At 35.9% G+C, this 22,009-nt stretch overlaps 2 protein-coding genes and 1 non-coding gene across 3 annotated transcripts; all 3 read left to right on the top strand.

Moving 5' to 3' along the window:
* The first annotated feature begins 9,783 nt into the window (after positions 1-9,783).
* On the top strand, positions 9,784-17,098 carry LOC122605937 (ARF guanine-nucleotide exchange factor GNOM-like). Its single transcript, XM_043778902.1, has 3 exons — positions 9,784-9,956; positions 12,416-13,218; positions 13,306-17,098. Exons 2-3 carry the CDS (start codon positions 12,502-12,504, stop codon positions 16,828-16,830), a joined length of 4,242 nt encoding a protein of 1,413 aa, XP_043634837.1. The 5' UTR covers positions 9,784-9,956; positions 12,416-12,501; the 3' UTR covers positions 16,831-17,098.
* Positions 17,099-17,915: 817 nt separating this feature from the next.
* On the top strand, positions 17,916-17,988 carry TRNAA-UGC. Its single transcript has one exon. It is a non-coding gene; the product is annotated as a tRNA-Ala (tRNA).
* Positions 17,989-19,262: 1,274 nt separating this feature from the next.
* Positions 19,263-21,976, top strand: LOC122603242 (uncharacterized protein At5g39570-like). Its single transcript, XM_043775900.1, has 2 exons — positions 19,263-20,291; positions 21,600-21,976. Exons 1-2 carry the CDS (start codon positions 19,323-19,325, stop codon positions 21,681-21,683), a joined length of 1,053 nt encoding a protein of 350 aa, XP_043631835.1. The 5' UTR covers positions 19,263-19,322; the 3' UTR covers positions 21,684-21,976.
* The last annotated feature ends 33 nt before the right edge of the window (positions 21,977-22,009 follow it).

Raw genomic sequence — 22,009 nt, forward strand, 5'->3', positions numbered from 1 at the left:
ACGTGTTGCTAGGAAATGAGCACTCTTCGTCAATCTATCCACAATAACCCATATCATATCATTACCCTTAGGAGTCCTCGGTAACTTAGTCACAAAATCCATAGTTATATGATCCCATTTCCATTCTGGAATTTCCAACTGATGCAACATTCCATATGGCTTTTTATGATCAGTTTTCACACGTGCACAAGTCAAACACCTTTCAACAAAATGGGCAATTTCTCCCTTAATGTTTGGCCACCAATAAATAGGCTTCAAATCCGCATACATCTTTGTAACACCGGGGTGGACTGAATATCTTGACCTATGAGCTTCTTCTAGGATCAATTCTCGGTTACCATCAAGCAATGGTACCCAAATTCGACCTTTATACGTTTGGAAACCACGGCTGTTCGTTTCCATGGCAAGATATTTCTTCTTTCCAATACTCTCTTTATCAATGTTATCCTTCATCAAAGCCTTCACTTGAGCTTCCTTGATACGATCAAGTAACCCCGACTTGGCTTGAACAACCATGCTCATCAATCTACAAGAGAAATTCTGCACCTTCCTACTTAATGCATCCGCCACCACATTGGCTTTACCGAGATGATATTTAATCTCACAATCATAATCTTTCAGAAGTTCCATCCATCTCCGTTGTCTTACATTCATTTCCTTTTGTGTGAACACATATTGCAAGCTTTTGTGGTCGGTGTACAAAGTACACTTAGTGCCATACAAATAATGCCTCCACAACTTCAAAGCAAACACCACAGCAGCCAACTCTAGATCATGGGTCGGGTAGTTCTTTTCATGAGGCTTCAACTGACGTGAAGCATAGGCAATAACCTTGTCCCTTTGCATGAGAACACAACCCAAACCTGAAATAGAAGCATCACTATAAACAACAAGATCATCGGTACCTTCGGGTAAGGCGAGGATTGGAGCTTCACATAACTTGGTCTTTAACGTTTGAAAAGCCTTTTCTTGAGCTTCAGCCCACACGAACTTCACCCCTTTCTTTGTCAATTCAGTCATGGGCTTAGCTATACGAGAGAAATCTTGAATGAACCTTCGATAGTAACCCGCTAAACCAAGAAAACTCTTGATCTCAGTGGGTGTCTTTGGCTGTTCCCATTTAGAGACAGCTTCAATCTTTGAGGGATCAACTCTAATACCTTCGGAAGAGATGACATGGCCGAGAAATTGAACTTCTCGAAGCCAGAATTCACACTTGGAGAACTTAGCATATAATTTCTTCTCCCTAAGAACCTCAAGGACGGCTCTTAAGTGCCCACGGTGCTCGGTTTCCGACTTAGAATAAATCAGAATATCGTCAATGAAGACAATCACAAAATGATCTAAGAATGGACGACATACCCGATTCATTAAATCCATAAAAGCGGCTGGAGCATTTGTCAACCCAAATGGCATGACAAGAAACTCATAATGCCCATATCGAGTGCGAAAAGCTGTTTTAGCTACATCTTCCTTTTTGACCTTTAATTGATGATAGCCGGACCGTAAATCAATCTTGGAGAAGTAAGAAGCACCATGGAGTTGATCAAAGAGATCATCAATGCGTGGGAGAGGGTACTTATTCTTTACCGTTCGCTTGTTCAACTCACGGTAGTCTATGCACATGCGCATAGAACCATCTTTCTTCTTAACAAAGAGAACCGGAGCTCCCCAAGGCGAGGAACTTGGTTGTATGAAACCTTTGTCAAGTAAATCTTGAAGTTGAGTCATTAACTCCTTCATTTCTGTAGGAGCTAATCGATAAGGTGCTTTTGCAACAGGAGTAGCACGGGTACGAGTTCAATTTGAAAAGTGACCTCACGGTCAGGAGGAATACCGGGAAGATCATCCGGAAACACATCAGAAAATTCAGAAACTACTTCAACATTAGAAATGGAAGACTTTTCTTTTCGTGCATCAATGACATAGGCAAGAAAATGACTCTTGTTCTGTCGGATACACTTGAGAGCTTTCATCATATTGATGATCTTTATGGTTCCTCTTTTCTTATCACCATACACAGAAATGATCTTACCATCAGGAGTAGGAAAACTCACGATCTTTTGGGAACAAATAATAGTGGCATTATTTTGAGATAACCAGTCCATACCTATCACTACATCAAAGCCAGCAAGAGTAGTAGGTAATAGTTGGACTGGAAAGGCACGACCTTCAATCTCAATAGAACAATCATCGTAGCCCACACATATATCACTAATAGTACCGTTAGCAACTTCTACTTCTATGGAGCAATCAAGAGGAGTAGTAACTCTTCCGAGCTTAGGAGCAAACAACGTAGACACAAAAGACCTATTTGCACCCGAATCAAAAAGAACAGAAGCAGGTTTTGAATTAACAAGAAAAGTACCGCTTACTACCTCATCGTTATCCTTAGCAGCTTCCACTGTCATCTGAAAGGCATGAACTTTTGGCTTTGGAGCAACCGTCTTCTTTCCATCGTTCTTCATCTGAGGACAATCAGCAATCTTATGACCCGTTTCTTTACACTTGTAACAACGAGCCTTGTCTTTACAATCAACTGCAGCGTGCCCCGGACTACCACACTTATCACACCTCTTGGTCTTGTCAGAACATGGACCCTCATGATGGGTCTTGCAAGCTGAACACCATGTGCTACTCTTTTTCTTATCCTTATCCCCATTCGAAGTAGAACTACCTTTGAACCTCTTGTTAGAATTCGAAGACCCATTGAACCTTCTCTTGAAACCGAATTTCTTATCATCATCTTTTGAAGCCATTTTTTCAGACTTAAAATCATCATCCAACCTCTTAGACTCCTTAATAGCGGCAGACAACGTAGTGTGTTGCCTACAAAGGCCGCGATAGCTGGCAGGAAGACCATCACAGTAAGCTTCGATCTGATCTATCTCTCTTGGTACCATACGACCTACAAACTGGAGCTTTTCTGTAAATGAACGGGCATACTCACCTATGGCACCTGGCTTAGCAGTCAAAGCTCTGAATTCCTTCTCGATCAACCTTAACTCACGTGTACCCACATATTCTTCCAAAAACTTTTCCCTGAATGTACCCCAAGGCATAGCAGCAAGCACCTCAGGAGTCAAGGAAACAGTAGTTGATCTCCACCAGTTGCGAGCATTCTTTGTTAACACGCGGGTAGCACATAACACCTTCATATCATCCGGACAGTAGCACGAAGCAAAAACCACTTCAATATCAGTCAGCCATTCCATGGCACCCACTGCATCAAGTGTGCCATCAAATTCCTTAGCACCACACTTCTTAAAGCTTTCATATTTAAAGTTATGGACACGAGGAGCAACCATAACACGAGGCTCCACCCCATTTTCCACACCATTCCCTTCAGCTACCTCATTACTAGGAGCAACCAATGACCTTCCAGCAGATATCTCAACACGATTCGAGCGATTGGAATAGTTTCCATCCGTGTGCTCGTTCCTTTGCAAGCTTGCTTCCTTTTCAGCCCTCAATTGAGCCAATTCCTCCTCATTCCTTAACAAGAGAGCTCGAATAGCCCTCAATTCTTCATGCATTTCAGCTTGAGTAGGAATTTGTTCAAGTACCGGGTTTGCTCGATCAATTTCAGACCTTGTGAGTTGCACACCCGGAAGTGGCCTTCGAGGAGGCCTTTGGTTGACATCATTTCCAGCCCCATTTCGATTCGATTGGCCATTGCTTGGAGCTCTCTCACGTCGACTGTTAGTACGAGTGTTAACCATGATGTCTACAATGCAACGACGTCGGTTAGCAAAGGTTAGAGTGAGAATAAAAAGATTAAGGCTACTAAACATAAATATTAAGAACAACATAACACATATAAGCCTCAATTTGCACTCTCTCTCAACCCCAAACCCTTCCTAAAGCATCTCATTTCAATGGCTAAGCATACCTACTTAAGCCCTATCCTTTCTCATGCAGTTTAAGTCCAAAATCCTATGGTCTTGGTCGAATTTTGGTTCACTTAAACCAATTCTCTGATACCAACTTGTAACACCCATCATTTAAAAACAAGGATTTCCAAGAGCTTTCACCTAACGGTGTCAAAGAAAGCGGAAAAACATTTAAAAGTCCAAACCAATAATTTCAGTTTGGTTTATTCATCAAACGGTGTTACTAGCCATATCATTGAAACAAGTCTAAATGGAAATCCATCGGTTGCCCAACATAAAACAACCGATCACAAGTCAATACAATTCATAAATATCTAAACATAAAATTCAAAGGTCTAAAGGAGCAGCCACTATGGGTAAACTATAATCCTTTTCGAACAATCTACCCATGCCTCGCTCTTTATTCGTCAACACTCAAAGCTTTCTAAACCTGAAGGAACAACACATTTCAAGAAACAAGTGTTAGCTAACGAATTAGCTAAGTAAGATAACACGAGCTTATAAAAACATTTGTCCAATTAAAACGTATTAAAAGTCATATTTCATCATTAAGGCACATAACATCTCATATAGCCATAAACATCATTCGTATAGGATTGTTCGTCTTAGATGTGCCTAATCATCTTTTCATCATCACATATAACATCATTTCAGGTGTGACATAAGTCACTCATATCATATAAGGTGTAAGTTTGTGTGTAGGCGGTCAAAAGACCTAACGGGGACCTCACACCCGACTGGATGGATAAGCCTTACGGCGGTCCATCAGTGTCGTTAAGGAATGGCAAGCCAATCCAGGAGTAGTCCGTATGTTCAAGACATTGGTGGTTAATCACGCCACCCGAGATACTCTAACCACGTAATTATGTTGCAAGGAGCCACCCAAGCAACCATATACGTACTCACCGGGCAAGGGCAAGTACGGGTTAAGCTTAACACTTTCATATCATATACGAGCTCGATTTACATTACATATAGTTCAGGAATCTACATTACCTAAACATAACACATAATCATCTTTTACGTTTGGGCCCTTAACGTGCACGTGACATGGCAACTTAAAGAGTCTAGTGAACTAGATTAATAAGCCATACAAACATGCACCATACAATACATCTCAAAACATATCATATCATATCATTTCATTTCATATCATAGGGACTGCATATCAGGCCTCAAATGTCATTTACATAGCCCATATCACCTCCCATGTATCCCGATTACCCATAAACGATCAAGATATCAAATGGAAACTATTATAAGAAACCATCTTTTGTTGAACCCTCAGCATGTCAAAGTAGTGTATCTTACCTCTTAGAAGCGTACAAAATGATAACGTAAGTTACCGAGCTTTGCAAGTATTCCCGACTACCTATAATCATTGAACGATATAATAAGCTAAACAAGTACCTACTTACTTTTGTTCATGAATCAAGCCTAAGTATCTATAAACATGACCCATTACAAGGCTTGATGCATCGAACATTCGATTAGTACTTTAAAGCTTACAAAACTCGACGAAACTCGACATTCACTCACTATATTAACCTTTCTGGAAACTTGACATCACAATCATCTTTTGAAAACATAACCATTAGAAAGTAGACTCTCTTACGATTCCGTGGATAGCTTATTTGTTAAAAACGGAGTTACGGTTCAAAAGTTATGGCCGTTTGAAAATTCCGTCGCTATTGCGTCGCAACTACTAAGTTGCGTCGCAGCTATGTGTCACTGGTTTCCAGTTGCGCCGCAGCTTAGTAACTGCGCCGCAGCTAGCCCCGTTTCAGCACAAACCTCATTGTTTAACCTCCAAAACTTAACCAAACACACCCCAAACGACCCCAAACCTTATGAACGACTTTTAACCCTCAAAATTCATCATTTTAAGACTCTAATGATGTCATGAAAACAACCCTCAACATCCAATTGATTTGCAACACAACAACAATCATTTTAGGTTACCGAATCGATTAAAACTCACGTTTTTGACTCCAATCAACCCTCTAAAGACCTAGATCAGTTACGAATCGAATCAAGGGATTGAAAGGACATGAAATCAATGTTATTATACCTGGGATACCTGGAGATTACAAAGAGAATGTAGAAACTTGATCAAAACACTCTCGAATCAACCAAACGAAGATGAAATCGAATAAGGAATTGATTATGGCAATGGGGAATGGTTAGGGCTCAAAGAGGAAAGGATAATATGAGTAATTAGAAGCTAATGACCTGCTCCAAGACCCTAATCCCGTTTTTTAGTTTCCACCTATATCAAAACTAGTCCTTAGGCTTCCTTATGGCTCATATTTAACTCAAAACACCTATTGGGAATACTTACAACACATTAAATACTTTAAGCACATCAAAAGACATATAAAACATATCTTAAGCACTTTAGCACATTAATCATTAAGGCACTAAAGCTTGACACATATAACACATTAAACACATATAGTCATTAAATCATGTATAGGCTTAACGGACACGTAATGTTGACTTAACGACTCAGGTCAATTGTTAAATAAAAAGTTTGGGATGTTACATTTTATCACTGTAGTCTAACTTTTTGTGTACAAATATAATTACTTTTAAAGTTTTTAATTTTTATCAAATAACTATTGATTTCAACTTTAATCATCAAATCTTTTTTTTTATATATACTTTTGATCTTCTATTTTAACCCTTCTAACCTATTTTTACCACTTAACTTTTGGGTTTTTTAACTTAAGTCTAACTTTTTGTATACAAACTTAGTTATAGTTTACTTTTAAATTTTTTAATTTTTATCAATTAACTTTGGGTTTCTAACTTTAATTATCAAATTTTTTTTAATTTTTACTTTCTATCTTTTATTTTACGGCTTTTAACTTTTACGTTTTACCATCGAACTTTTGGTTTTGACCACCAATTTTTTTACCTTTGACTCATTATGGTAAGTTTTAAGTTTCCAAACTTAAGTAATGTTGTATGTATATATGTATACATGACGCAACGTCTGAGTTCAAAAAAACTATTTTTAAAATGATTAAGAAACCCATGATCTAAAATTTGTGATTCAAATAATAACGAGATATGTCACCCGGGCGTTGTCCCGGGAGACATTACATTTGTTAACGATTTACTCGTAATAGAAAAGAATTATTCAAAAGATAATGCGTTACAAATAAGTATGCGTTCATGGACCGAGGTTAAAAAACCACAAACTTTTTGAAAAAAACATGTATTATTCAAATAATTAAAAATAAAAAAATGGACATTTGTCAGTTAGAAAATGATCAATAAAAGTTTTGTGTGAGTAAAAGTAGTTCGCATAAAAGTTTAGTCTAAAAGTGTAAGAGGCTTAAATGTTGTGGTAAAATTAAAAGAAAAACAAAAAGTACAAAAATTCAGTGCTAAAAGTGTAGGGGTTAAAATGTTGTGGCGAAAAAAAAAAGAATAAAAAGGTTACCCTTCTTTGCACTTTACAGTAAAAAAAACAGTGAAAGTTTTGTGTGAAAGTAAAAGTACTTCGCATAAAAGTTGAGTGCTAAAAACGTAAGAGGCTAAAATGTTCTGGTGAATATAAAAGAACATAAAAAAGTATAAAAGTTTAGTGCTAAAAGTGTAAGGGATTAAAATGTTGCTGTCAAAATAAAAAGAATAAAAAAGGTACTATTGTTTGCACGCGATAGTTAAAAAACAAACAGTAAAATTTTTGTGTGAAAGAAAGTAGTTCGTATAAAAGTTTAGTGCTAAAAGTATAAGAGACTAAAATGTTGTGGTTAAAATAAAAGAAAATCAAAAAGTACAAAAGTTTTGTGCTAAAAGTGTAAATAGTTCAAATATTGTGGTGAAAATAAAATGAATAAAAAGTTTATTATTCTTTACACGTTTTTTCGTATATTTCTTTTTAATATATATGTTAAATAGTTTGTTGCTAAAGTGTAAGAGGCTAAAATGTTGTGATTAAAATAAAAGATTATCAAAATGTATGAAAGTTTAGTGCTAAAAGTATAAAAAGTTAAAATATTGTGATGAAAATAAAAAGATTCAAAAGTTTACTAAAAATTATTAAATTTTAGTGCTAAAAGTGTAAAGAGTGAAACTATTGTGGTGAAAATAAAAAATATTAATCTTTACACGTTTTCCGAACTTTAGAATAAAAGAAAATAAAAAAGTATGAAAGTTTAGTGCTAAAGTGTAAATAGTTAAAATATTGTGGTGAAAATAGAAAGAATAAAAAGTTTACTAAAAAACATTATAGTTTAGTGCTAAAAGTGTAAAGTTTGAAACTTTTATAGTGAAAATAAATATAATAAAAAGTATACTATTCTTTACTAAAAAGTATTATAGTTTAGTGCTAAAAGTATAAAGATCGAAACTTATGTGGTGAAAATAAAAAGAATAAAAAGCTAAAAGTGTAAAGATTGAAACTTTTGTGGTGAAGATAAAAAGAATAGAAAGTATACTAATCTTTATTAAAAAGTATTATAGTTTAGTATTAAAAGTGTAAAGATTGAAGCTTATGTAGTGAAAATAAAAAAGAATAAAAGAATAAAAAGTATACTATTATTTACTAAAAGTGTAAAGATTGAAACTTATGTGGTAAATATAAAAAGTATACTAATCTTTACACGTTGATTATGCAAGGATTAGGATGGGTATATTGTACCGGCATCATATTACTCATACGTGGTGAGTTGATAAATATTTAATTGTGGTACCGGGGCTAGGATTTCCTCTATTACCCTTATTTTTAAGATAAAAACTTAAAACTTAAAAAAAAAAACTTATAATCCCCAAAAATTTAAAAAAAGAGATAGGTATGGATAAACATTTAAAAACCAAAAAAGTGAAAAAAGATATAGGTGGGGACAAAAAAAAAAAAACACTTAGTTACTAAAAAAAATGGAAAAAGATATTGGTGGGGACAAAAAAATAAAACAAAAACAAAAAAACATAGTTACTCTAGGTTGCATGAATCTCCAAGATTTGTTTTTAAGATAAAAACTTAAAACTTAAAAAAAAAACCTTATAATCCCCAAAAATTTAAAAAAAAAAATGGGTATGGATAAACATTTAAAAACCAAAGAAGTGGAAAAAGATATAGGTGGGGACAAAAAAGAAAAAAAAAACACTTAGTTACTAAAAAAAATGGAAAAAGATATAGGTGGGGGCAAAAAAAAAGACACATAGTTATTGTAGTTTGCACGAATCCCCAAGATTTGTTTTTAATATATATGAGATACGTCATCCGGGCGTTGCCCCGGAAGACATTATATTTATTTTATTTCATATGAGGTAAAATTTATAACATATTTTCAAAAACATTATATAGTGTGAATAACTGAGTTGATATTAATCTTTTAATTAATAATCTATTATTAATCAAAGAGATTTGACGGTATAAAGCATCAAAGGAAATAAAATTAAAAACTAATAAGTATTACAAATTAATAGTCAGAGATGATTACGTGTATATATTTAAAGTGTACCTAATACTGTTATAACGTAATAATTTACGTGTGATAAGATGAGATAATCTTAAAAATGTAACAAACTTTAAAAAATGATAATGTTCAATTAAAATAAGTTATTTTTGTAAAACAAAGATCAAAACATAAGGCCCAAAACTAAAGGTGGACCAGAGAAAATAAAATTGGCCCGTTAATCAAGCCTAAAATTTAAAAACTAAAAACAGACCCAAACTAAAAACAGACCCAAATTAAATGAAAATGACCCGTTAAGAATATAAAAACAGGCCCAAAAAAATTAAAAATGGCTAATTACTATTCTTTACACGTAAATTGATGTTTTGTTTTTAATATATATACCATATATAATATGACAAAAAAATACAAAAAAAATAAAATAAATAAATACAAAAATAAAATCTTAGACAAAGAAAGAGAGAAGGAAGGCGATCTCTGCAAACACATATCTGACATTTTATATTTTAATAGTTTTTATTTGTTTGTTATTACCAACGTCAAATCAAATATCAATCTCCAAAAATCGAAATTTAGAATTTCAATCTGACGAGTGGCCTCACCCGGCGTCGGAATATTTTTCTCACCTACGGTAATTATCTCTTTCCATCCTGCAAATCATATACAATTTACATTTTTATCTATACATCACGTCCAGTTTTTATTTTATTCTAAATTTTGTCCTTTTAATAATAATTATAATTTGTTAGGAACACTGATGCTGTGCGATCTGTAATTATGTACTTTGATAAATTTTTAAATTTTTTATTAGCTTGAGTTAGTAGTTATATAATTGTACCACTAATTAGCTTCAAAATGACATGATTATGCATCTCATACTCTTGTAATTTAACTACATTATATATTATAGAGATTATTTGTGGAAATGTATGTGCTTTGTGGCGGAGAAACACTCGAGTTGAGTTAAATAAAAGCCATTAGGAAGTGTCTTACTCGATGTTGCATTTCGCAGATCCCGTAAAGTTATGCTCCTAAGTTTGTTGTAATATGGTTATACAGACTACTGGGATGTGTTAATTGATCGAGTAATGCCGTTAGCAATGTACTTTACTTTGAAAAAGAAACGTGCTTTTATTAGTTTCGTGTTCCGTTTAAAAGGACCAGTGAAAATCTGTTAAGCTATTTGATTGGCAGTTTTTTAGTTTTCGCATTTGGAACTTCGAAATGCACCAGTTAGCAAAGGGTTGACCAAGATTTATATTTGGGATGTCCTGAAGAATGATTTGAGTGAGTAATTATATTAGTTGAATTGGCTCTAGATATGATTTTAGAACACATTCAAGGAATGAAGGATGTCGTTTTTGTCCTGACATTACAGGGGCGATGGGGAGTTCATCCGTATGTTCATTACCAAGTTAGCTGTGTAATCTTTTTAGGTTTTTTCCCCTGCCAACCGCAACTAGTTGTAGTGAAGAGGATTGTAGCTTTGTCGTGTATATAAACTTTGATTGTAAACTGTGCTTCTAAACAAAGATGGAACTTCCAGATGATGTCGCAGTATACGATTGTGGTCCGTTTTCTTTATTTTTAATAATTTTTTTATTCTTTCTTAACATACTAGGGAACCATATAAACCTAGCACAACATAAAAGTAAATTGTGTACCAAGAAAACTAAACAGAGAGATCCGGAACTGAAACCTGAAGCATGTTTCATGTATTTTGGCTATAGACTTAAGTCATACTGATCTCGTTGAACACTAACCAAAACATTGGTACTAAAAAGAAAGAAGTCAATAAGAATAGAACATTAGATTAAGCTTGAAAGTAACATGATGAAGCAGATGGAAAGGTGGTTGACAAACATGCATATACTATAGTACATGACTAAGCAATCTGCTTACTGTGTCATATCATGTGGTGCATAATGGTACCAGGTCTGGTAACTTGAATTGCACCACCGTGCTTGGTTCTTTCCTATCTCCCATGGTTCCTTTTTTTTGTATCGAATCTGCCGATGCTGCTTTTATTTTTGTAGAAATTAAATTGCAATAGATATTTGATGTTTAATTCCCGTAACAGTAGAACCCTGAGTCCTTGACTTGCTATTATGATGGAATGCCACCAGAACTGAAATTTTAAGTATTTTTACATGGAAAAATGGGCCACATGGATTTGCTCTAGTCAACTCTTTCCATGTACATTTGCTCAGAAACTGAGGATAATGTTACACTTTGTTCAACTCCAGTGCGAGGTTTTAGCTCAAACTTTGAAATTTTGTCCATAAGTTTAGGTTGACCTATCAAAGATATATTATTACGGGTGACATTTAGGTCTGGTTAATGGGTCAAAATGATGCGTGTGTTAAATGGGTAATTTTTGGAAATGGGTCAAAATGGTTTGTGGTTCATGGTTGAAATGGTCTAGTCGGACTAGTTTGACAAATAAGATTTCAACACACATCTGTCTCTTTTTCCCTTCTATTTTACACTTATGTCTTAGTGAAATTTAAAGCTTTGAATTTTGACAAACAAATACGACATGGAAACAAAAAATGCACCCAGATAAGTATGCATTACAAAAAATGTGGGTTGTAGATGGGATATGCAAACTATGAACCGAGTAAACATGTCCATTTTAATACAATAAAAAAATCAACCTGTTTGCTCAGTCTTGCTTAACCCAAACATCAAGCATCATGGGTCAGGCAGGTAAACTGTAAATAACTTATCTTAGCCACCTCTATCTGTAATAGACCTTCTGTTAATAAACTGTTTGTAGACAAGGATTAAAGTTAAACCCATAGTATTCTCATTCCCAACTAAGATATAAAGAACAATGAAAATTATAAATCAAAGGTGGGAGTAACTAATAAAGAATAAAGAACCACAATGAAAAGTATGTGAGTCATTTTATACGAAGACTCCATGAAAATACATCCTAAAAGCTATTGTAACTTGGAAGTGTAGGTGCATTGTAGGCCGCATAAGTTTTATATGTGCCAGATTACATTTTTAAATTCCATGTTCGGTTTTTAATATCAATTTTTCATATTTGATGTTTTACGTCACTGTGCATATTCAACCTTGAAGGTGGCTCTAATCTCCCAAGACTTAATTTTCTTCTAAGCCTTAAAGAGCTGGATGTAAATTCATTGGTAAAAACATCGTCTCATTAAATGCTTGAAAAGATGGGGTGCCCAAGTCAACAATCCGAAACTGTCTCTCTTGCTCAAGGAGCGAAGGATGCGTCCTGTAGGCCACTTAGAACCTCACCAGCGTTTATGGTAAATTCTGAAATTGGTGCAGTTTTATCTGTCATGAGGAGAAACGTGCGGTGGGGAGGTCGGTATCTTGAAGATGAAGATCAATTAGATCACTCCCTCATCCAATCTTTCAAGGACATACGAAGAGAAGTCTTTTCTTGGCAAAAGCAGTGGCATACTATCAATCCAATTGTGTATCTGCAGCCCTTTTTGGATGTAATTCAGTCTGATGAAACCGGTGCACCAATTACTGGTGTTGCCTTATCTTCTGTATACAAATTTGTCACCCTTGAAGTACTTGAACTTGATACTGTTAATGTAGCTGATGCATTGCATCTAATTGTTGATGCTGTTACAAGCTGTCGTTTTGAAGTGACTGATCCTGCATCCGAGGAAGTAGTGTTAGTGAAAATACTTCAGGTTCTTCTTGCTTGCATGAAGAACAAAGCATCGGTTAAGTTGAGTAACCAGCATGTATGTGACATGGTGAACACGTGTTTCCAGATAGTTCATCAAGCAAGCTCAAAAAGTGAACTGTTGCAGAGGATAGCTCGGCAGACAATGCATGAGCTGGTCAGATGTATTTTTTCACATCTTCACAATGTTGGTACCCCACATGCCAATGACGAGGTAATGATATATGGTGTATGAGCTAGTCACTAATTCTCTCCTTTTTATAAATATAAAATGTGAAATATAACCACTCTTCTTTTGCAGGCTGGCAGTAAACAACAGGACAATGGTTATGCTGACTCAAAAATTGAAGTCAAAGCAAGTTCTGTTGTAGAATCTACAAATCTTTCCACAGGCACACTTGTCGTTAAAGAGGATGATCGTATTGGCGAGGTTGGTCAAACTAAGGAGCTCCTAACAACTGAGCCATATGGGGTTCCATGCATGGTGGAAATATTCCAGTTTCTTTGTTCTCTTCTTAATGCGGTAGAGACTGGGGGAATGGGCCCCAGATCCAACTCTTTATCGTATGATGAAGATGTTCCCTTGTTCTCCTTGGGGTTAATTAACTCTGCCATTGAATTAGGTGGAGCTTCTTTTGACCAACATCCCGAGTTATTAGCTTTGGTGGAAAATGATCTATTCCGTAGCTTAATGCAGTTCGGTTTGTCCCCAAGTCCACTGATTCTGTCTACTGTGTGTAGCATTGTTTTAAATTTATACCATCTTTTACGCATCAAGCTAAAACTACAGTTGGAAGCATTCTTTTCCTCTGTGCTTATGAGGATAGCACAAAACAAACATGGAGCTAAATATCAACAGCAGGAGGTTGCTATGGAAACTATTGTGGATCTTTGCAGGCAGCCAACATTTATTTATGAACTGTATGCCAATTATGATTGTGATATTTCCTGTAGCAATATCTTTGAAGATCTAGTTAACTTATTATCAAAAAGCGCTTTTCCGGTCAACAGCCTGTTATCAGCTACACATGTTCTTGCTCTTGAGGGATTGGTTGCCATGATTAATGTTATGTCTGAAAAAACGAGAGGTGAAGTTCCTGCATTGGAACCTGATCTGGATAATAATGAGCCGTTTTGGAAGGTGGAATGTGAGAGTTATGAAAACCCTGATGATTGGGTACCTTATATTCGTAAGAAGAAACACATGAAGAAAAAGTTGATGGTTGGGGCTGATCATTTTAATCGGGATCCTAAAAAAGGTCTGCAGTTTCTTCAAGGTATGCATGTGTTACCTGATACACTTGACCCTGTAAGTGTAGCATGTTTTTTGAGGTACACAATTGGGTTAGATAAGAATCTTATTGGTGATTATTTAGGAAATCATGATCAATTTTGTGTTGATGTGCTACAAGAGTTTGCTAGAACATTTAAGTTTCAAGACATGAATCTCGACATTGCATTGCGTGTTTTCTTGGAAACTTTTAGATTACCCGGTGAAGCCCAGAAGATCCAGAGAGTTGTTGAGGCATTTTCTGAACAATATTATGAGCAATCACCAGATACTCTAGCTAACAAAGATGCTGCCCTGCTATTATCTTACTCTCTAATATTGCTTAACACAGATCAGCATAATGCACAAGTCAAAAGGAAGATGACCGAAGAAGATTTTATTCGTAATAACCGCCGAATAAACGGTGGTAATGATCTCCCGCGTGAGTACCTGTGCGAGCTTTACCACTCAATTTGTGAAAATGAGATTCGGATGACCCCAGTTCAAGGCGCGGTTATCCCAACCATGAGCCATGATAACTGGGTCGGGTTACTTTATAAATCTACTCAATCTGCACCATATATCATTTGTGATTCTGGAGAGCTAATTAACAGCGAAATGTTCGCTATTTTATCAGGCCCGACTGTTGCTGCTTTGTCTGTGGTACTGGATGTTGTAGAGCAAGAAGATGTGTTACAAACATGTATAAATGGATTTCTAATTGTTGGTAGGATCGCAGGCTGTTATCATCTGGATGATGTGTTAGATGGTTTGCTTATCTCTCTCTCTAAGTTTACCACCCTCTTGGTTCCTATGTCTGTTGAAGAATCCATTCTTCATTTTGGCAATGATACTAAAGCTAGAAAGACAACTATAGCAGTTTTTACAATAGCAAATGCATATGGTGATTATATACGCTCAGGTTGGAGAAACACAGTGGATTGCATCTTAAGTTTACAGAAATTAGGTCTTCTTCCTGCCCGCATAGCTAGTGATGCAGCTGACGACGTGGATAAAATCTCAGAATCTGATCCAGAAAAAAATATTTTACTCTCTCCACCAGCACGCACTGTGCTAGCTGCCACTCATATTCGAAAATCATCAGGTTTGATGGGCCGATTTAGTGATTTTCTTTACTATGATGCAGAAAAACCCACTCCCGAACCATCTAAAGAACAGCTTGAAGCACGCAAGCATGCTGTGGAAACTGTTAGAAGTTGCCATGTGAATACCATATTTACTGAGAGCAAGTTTCTTCAGTCGGAGTCTCTCTCAAATCTTGCTCGGGCCCTCATATCAGCTGCCAGTCAATCCCGTGAAGAGGGTGCCGTTTTTTGTTTGGAGTTGCTGATTACAGTCACACTAAATAACCGGGATAGAATTATGCTTTTATGGCAAGGGGTTTATGAATACATTGCCAATATTGTGCAGTCAGCAGTGATGCCTAGTACTTTAGTTGAAAAGGCGGTTTTTGGGCTCATACGAATTTGTCAGCGGCTTTTACCTTATAAGGAAAACTTAACTGACGAGCTTCTTAAATCCCTTCAACTGATTTTAAAACTTGATGCTAGGGTGGCCGATGCATACTGTGAACACATCACACAGGAAGTTATGCGCCTCGTGAAAGCAAATGCAAGGCAAATAAAATCTCACATGGGTTGGCGAACCATCACATCTTTACTCTCAATCACTGCCCGCCATCCAGAAGCTTCCGAACCAGGATTCGAGACATTAGAATTCATCATGTTAGACGGAGCTCACTTGTTACCTGCAAATTTTGTTCTGTGTGTCAATGCAGCCCGACAATTTGCTGAGTCCCGAGTAGGGGACATTACCAGGTCTGTTAAGTCGCTGGATTTAATGGCTGCTTCAGCTGGGTGCCTGGTAAGGTGGTCTCGTGAGACTAAAGAAGCAGTCGGGGAAGAAGCAGAAACCGCCATTAAATTGTACCAAGATATTGGTGAAATGTGGCTGAGGTTGGCACAAGGGTTAAGAAAAGTGTGTCTAGATCCGCGGGAAGAAATTAGGAACCATGCCATTTTGATGTTGCAGAGTTGCTTGACCACTTTAAATGGTGTTCATGTTCAAGATGATTTTTGGTCTCAATGTTTTGATTTGGTGGTCTTTACATTGGTGAACGATTTGCTTGAAATTGTTCAAGAAAAGTCTCCAAAAGAGTATAGAAACATGGAAGGTACCCTTATTTTATCATTAAAGCTCTTGTCCAATGCCTTTTTACATTCTTTATCAAGTCTTTCTCGGTTAGTGTCATTTTGTAAAGTATGGCTAGGGGTTTTAAGCTGTATGGAAAGGTTTATGAAGGTGAAATTTAGAGGAAAAAAGAGCGATAAGATTCACGAAACAGTAACTGAGCTTCTCAAAAACATTCTGCTTGTGATGAAATCTAGTGGAATCCTTGTTCCAACTGACGCTGTTGGTTCTGATAGTTTTTGGCAGTTGACATGGTTACATGTCAAAAATATAGCACCTAATTTGCAGACAGAGGTTTTCCCCGAAAACAAACTCGAACAATCAGTTCCTAATGCGCTAAACTAGTATCAATTTTCAATATTTGAGTCAGTTCAATTTTTGTCGTGGCGATCAAGGGAATGATTTGAACAGATAGTTTTAGGTTTTCATATATTTGTATACTTAGGTTGTATAATTGTCAAAAATGCTTAGAAGGGATTTTCTTTTCATAGTTTCTTTTGTAACCTTTTTGCATATATAGGTTGTTCATGTAGATAGAGATTCTCCAGCATACATTGTTACTTTGACATTCATGAACTGAAGATATTAAAGCCACTTTGGCCATTTGTTGTTATACAAAGTGTTTTCATGAATACTCATGCAGTCATGCTAAGTTGTATCTGCTTTATACCTCAAAGAACTCGGTGGTTGCTAACATGATACTTAAACCCCTTGATCTTGCATTAAAGTGATAGACCATCCGACTATTTTGTTTGACGATAGTGGTACGTTTACTAACCATGTTTATCACAATGACACAATATACCTCTTGATCTCAAGTTAATCTGTTATGTCTAAAGATCCATGATCATTGCATATAATGATGAACACCATTTATTTAACTGTCATGCTTTGGCATTTGAAGCGGTCTCATATTGTTGATACCGTTCCAATCTTCCAACAAGTGATTTCCTTTCATATCGTGCATTGAATACATGATAATTGTGCAACAAACTATACAAACAGATGATGCATTATACTAGTATGTATATGAATTTAGTGCTAACTTTATCCCATATTCAAATTTGAGTTTAAAATGGTAAAAATCTTGATGAAAGAGAGGTGAGGAGATGTAACGATACAAAACAATCGATATGATTTAATATGCTAAATAAGTCCAAACGAAGTGTTAAAATAGTAAACCGATGTATATATGTCACCTAGAGAATTAAATTAGTAACCAATAGACACATGACACACCTAGAAAATTAAACTGTATCATAATTTGAAATTTGTTGTAATACATGGCTAAGTGATGATCAAACTTGTATTACATGGGTTCATTATTTACAAAACAAACTACTGTATAACCAAGTCATAGATAGTCATCATTATGTTTTAGTGTCGTATCTTATTATTATAAGATATTTAGGAACAAGATAATACAAATTGGGGATGTAGCTCAAATGGTAGAGCGCTCGCTTTGCATGCGAGAGGCACGGGGTTCGATCCCCCGCATCTCCATATTAAAAATTCTTTTTTTCATTTTTTATTTTGAAGATGATATATAAAGTTGTGGGTTAAAATAATGCAAAATAGATATAATACTAGAAAATATTTAGAATAGAAACACTTCACATGCTATAGAGTGTTGTAGTAACTTATTCGTATTCAAATGGGATGCAAACGTTCAATCCGTACTTCCATAGAGACACCTTAATTTTCATTTTCATGAGTTTGTTTTCGTATTATATATTTTATCAACTAAATTTTAGTAAATCAAAGGACTACATAAAAGCTTTAATCGAATGAATGTCACTTTGTATTTTTTTTAAACAAATCATTATTGGAATCTTATTAGACAAAGGCAAAATGGGCAAAGAGGAGGGGCTTCAGGGATGGGGATAATTGATATTAGGTATGTAAGTTGTAACCATTAACACTCCCATAGAAGTCAAACAATCTCAGGGGTGGTTGGTTAGATGTATTTAGGGATGGGTAATGGATATGATAATAAAAGAATATGTCTGGTTATAAAAATAGGAGTTAATCAATACTAAAAATGGGTAATGGACCATTAATAACTATCATTACCCATTAATAACTTTTCCCCCACTAAATGCATATTCCGTAATTCTCATTTTTCACTTAACAACACATGATGTAGTTATCAAATTGCTCGTATATATTATACATACCTACATAGGGTAACACTCCGGTAAGAACACTCTTAAAATAAGAACAATGAGAACACCTTAAAAACATAATTTTGATGCATTAAAAGTCCATAAAACTAACATAGTGCATTACTAATTATCTTTATTTAAGTGTTTAACAACACATTCATCCGTTAAAATTGAAATAATCATTTTTTTTTGTTTTTTGGATGCATAATCATCAAAATGATGCATCCAACAAAAAACGTGATTTTTTCGATTTTGATGAATCAATGTGTTATTAAACACTTAAATAATGATAATTAGTTATGCACTATATCAATTTTACAGACTTTTAATGCATCAAAATAATATTTTTAAGGTGTTCTCACTGTTCTTAATTTAAAATTATTCTTATTTAATTGTCTAATTGTTGTTAACAGCATATTAGATATCCCCGTATAGTTTTGGTCCCTTGCCATTTGGGAGGATTGTGTGAATGATAATAAATATTTTTTTTAACAAAAAGTTGAAATGATATTTTTATGTGCCGACAACTTTTAGTGATCCAAGAAAGTCAAAGCGAGTAAACGTCGTCGTATAAGCTCTTATCCACGCGTATACATACATCCCACTTGTAACTATCAAATCCACTCAGAATATACCGCGAAAAATTAGAACCCCTAAAAGCAAGCAGTCAAAATGTCATACTATCCAAAAGGTCACCATTACGAATCCGGCGATGACGTCGATGACTTCGACGACTACGATTCAACTCCATACGACGGTGGATACGACATCGCCCTCACTTACGGCCGTCCTCTTCCACCGTCGGAGGAGATCTGCTATGCTTCCACTTCAACCTCTTCAGGTGGTTTTGATTATGAAGGATCTAATTACTCTTCTCATGCTGAGCCATCTGCTTATGGAGAAGAAGCTCAGGATAATGAGTATAAGAGTTATGTGAGAGCTAAGCCACGTCCTGGTCATGGATATGGAGCTCCTGCTGCTGCTGCTGCTGGTGGTGGTTATGGACGGCGTCCGGAGGAGCCGAGTTCGGAGTATGGATCTGAATATGGACGGAAACAGGAGGTTCCGGAATCTCGATATGGATCTGGTGGTGGTGGTTATGGACGAAAACAGGAGGATCCGGAATCTGAATACGGATCTGGTGGTGGTGGATATGGACGGAAACATGAGGATCCGGAATCTGAATACGGATCTGGTGGTGGTGGATATGGACGGAAACATGAGGATCCGAAGCCGGAATATGGATCCGGATATGGAAGGAGGCAGGAGGAACCGGATTCTGAATACGGATCTGGATATGGCCGGAAACATGAGGATCCGACTCCGGAATATGGATCTGGATATGGTCGTAGGCAGGAAGAACCGGGATATGGTCGTAGGCAGGAGGAACAGACACAGGAATATGGTTCTGAATATGGACGTAGGCAGGAGGAACCGGTTTCGGAGTATGGATCGGGTTATGGCCGTCGGCAGGAGGAACCGGTTTCTGAGTATGGATCGGGTTACGGCCGTAGGCAGGAAGAACCGGTTTCGGAGTATGGATCTGGATATGAGAGGAGGAGTGAGGAAGAATATCCAAAACCTAGTTACGGAAGGCGAGATGACGATGAAAATGAAGGTTATGGTGGTCGTAAGAAACATGTAAGTTTTACCGAAAATTTCTAGTGTGTAATTGCTAAATGTACTTCTGATTTAACTTGTTTAATGTGATAATTATGCATGTAGATTAAGATGTTAGAGTAGTAGCCTATGACTTGAGTATTGATCCGAATTAGTTTTAGAAAGTTAGATTGAATTAGGAACTTCAACTCTGTTTATACAGCTAAAATGCATGATCGTTTACTAAATGCACAGGAGATTGTCTTCGTAGAACATTATAGCTTTTGTCCAGGGGATTATATAGCTCTTTTTTTTTTTGTCTATTGAGCATTGTAGCATCGATGTTGTATGAACTGGGATTTCAAACTACATGAATTACTTATGTCAATTGTGTCATAATCTCAATCTCTTTGCTTATCCTCCTCCAAAGAAGCTTAGCGACTTACTGCCTTGGCCCCTTTTAAATTGGAGAACGAGTTCTCTTTAGTTTCCTAGAAAAAGTTTTGTTGTATAAGACAAATGAAGGGTTAGATAATGTTTGGCACTTTGGCTCAAGGTAAAAGTAGGAGACCCTTTACAATGGAGAAATGTAGACACCTGCAATTTGTTGTTTTCTAAAACGTAGTTATCAAATGGAAAAGCCGGTTTCCCATTTTCTATAATATTTTTTCCTTCAAATCATCTATTTGAACATGATTCTAGCTTTTTCCTTGAAACATTTCCAGAGAGCATTCTTATTTTTTATAACTATAAACCTAATTAATGTTTGAGGCAAGTCGAATACTGATATAGTATATATTCTGCATGGGAAAGTGTGTTACTTGTTTCTTGAGACAAGTCTTTATCGTTATTTGGTTTGCTTCAAATATTATTTCTCTTTTCTTGTATTGCTGCTTACCAGTGTGTACCTTTGTTGTCAATCAAATATATGTGTATGAAGGTTTCTGATGAGATGAGAAAATGTTGGATCGTATAAGAACTGCACTAAACCAAACTAGTGAAACTAGGTCTTCAAAATGCCTTTTATAGGGTCTTGTGAAGGGATATAGAAATTGTGGTTTCCACTTGTGAATAGGTTGGAACTTGGAAGGATTTTGCATCTCCTACCAAATGATATACCATATTTTTGAAATTTGTGAAAGGACTACCTGATCGTGAAATATTGTTGTATAGATAGAAGACGACATTTTCAGCTCATTTTAAGACAATAACATCAGCACACATAGTTTTTCTCTCTTTGATCAGTTTTCAATTTTTGTGTTTTCCATTTGTGTCATCTGCAAAAATAAGAGTCATGAATCATGATAATTGTAATGCTTATGACCTATTAATTACAATGTGAATATGCAGGGAGATGATGGTTCTGATGATGATGACGATGATGAGAAAAAGCGTAGGCACCACCACCACCACCGCAAGCATTACGATGATTGAGAGGAAGCTTGGTTTGTCGGGTTCATTCTTTCTCCATACCATTATGTTGAATAAAGGAGTGGCAATTGGAATGTGTGATGTTTCCATGTGTTGCCATTACAAACAACTGGTTTTTGTCTTTAATGTTGTGTGAAAATCTTCCTTGCATTGTGTGCAAAGTGTCTGTTTTGGTTTGTGTTTTGTGGTTTGTATTAATAAATGTCCCAAACATTTCAGGTTTCTGATCATCAGAAGTATGATTTCAATCTTTTGTATCTTCTCATCTTTTAATACACAATCAATGGTTTCTGGTCTTTGCAAGTATCATTTCATTCCTTCATATGTTT

The sequence above is a fragment of the Erigeron canadensis genome, chromosome 6 (genome assembly GCF_010389155.1).
Source record: "Erigeron canadensis isolate Cc75 chromosome 6, C_canadensis_v1, whole genome shotgun sequence".
Lineage (NCBI taxonomy): Eukaryota > Viridiplantae > Streptophyta > Magnoliopsida > Asterales > Asteraceae > Erigeron > Erigeron canadensis.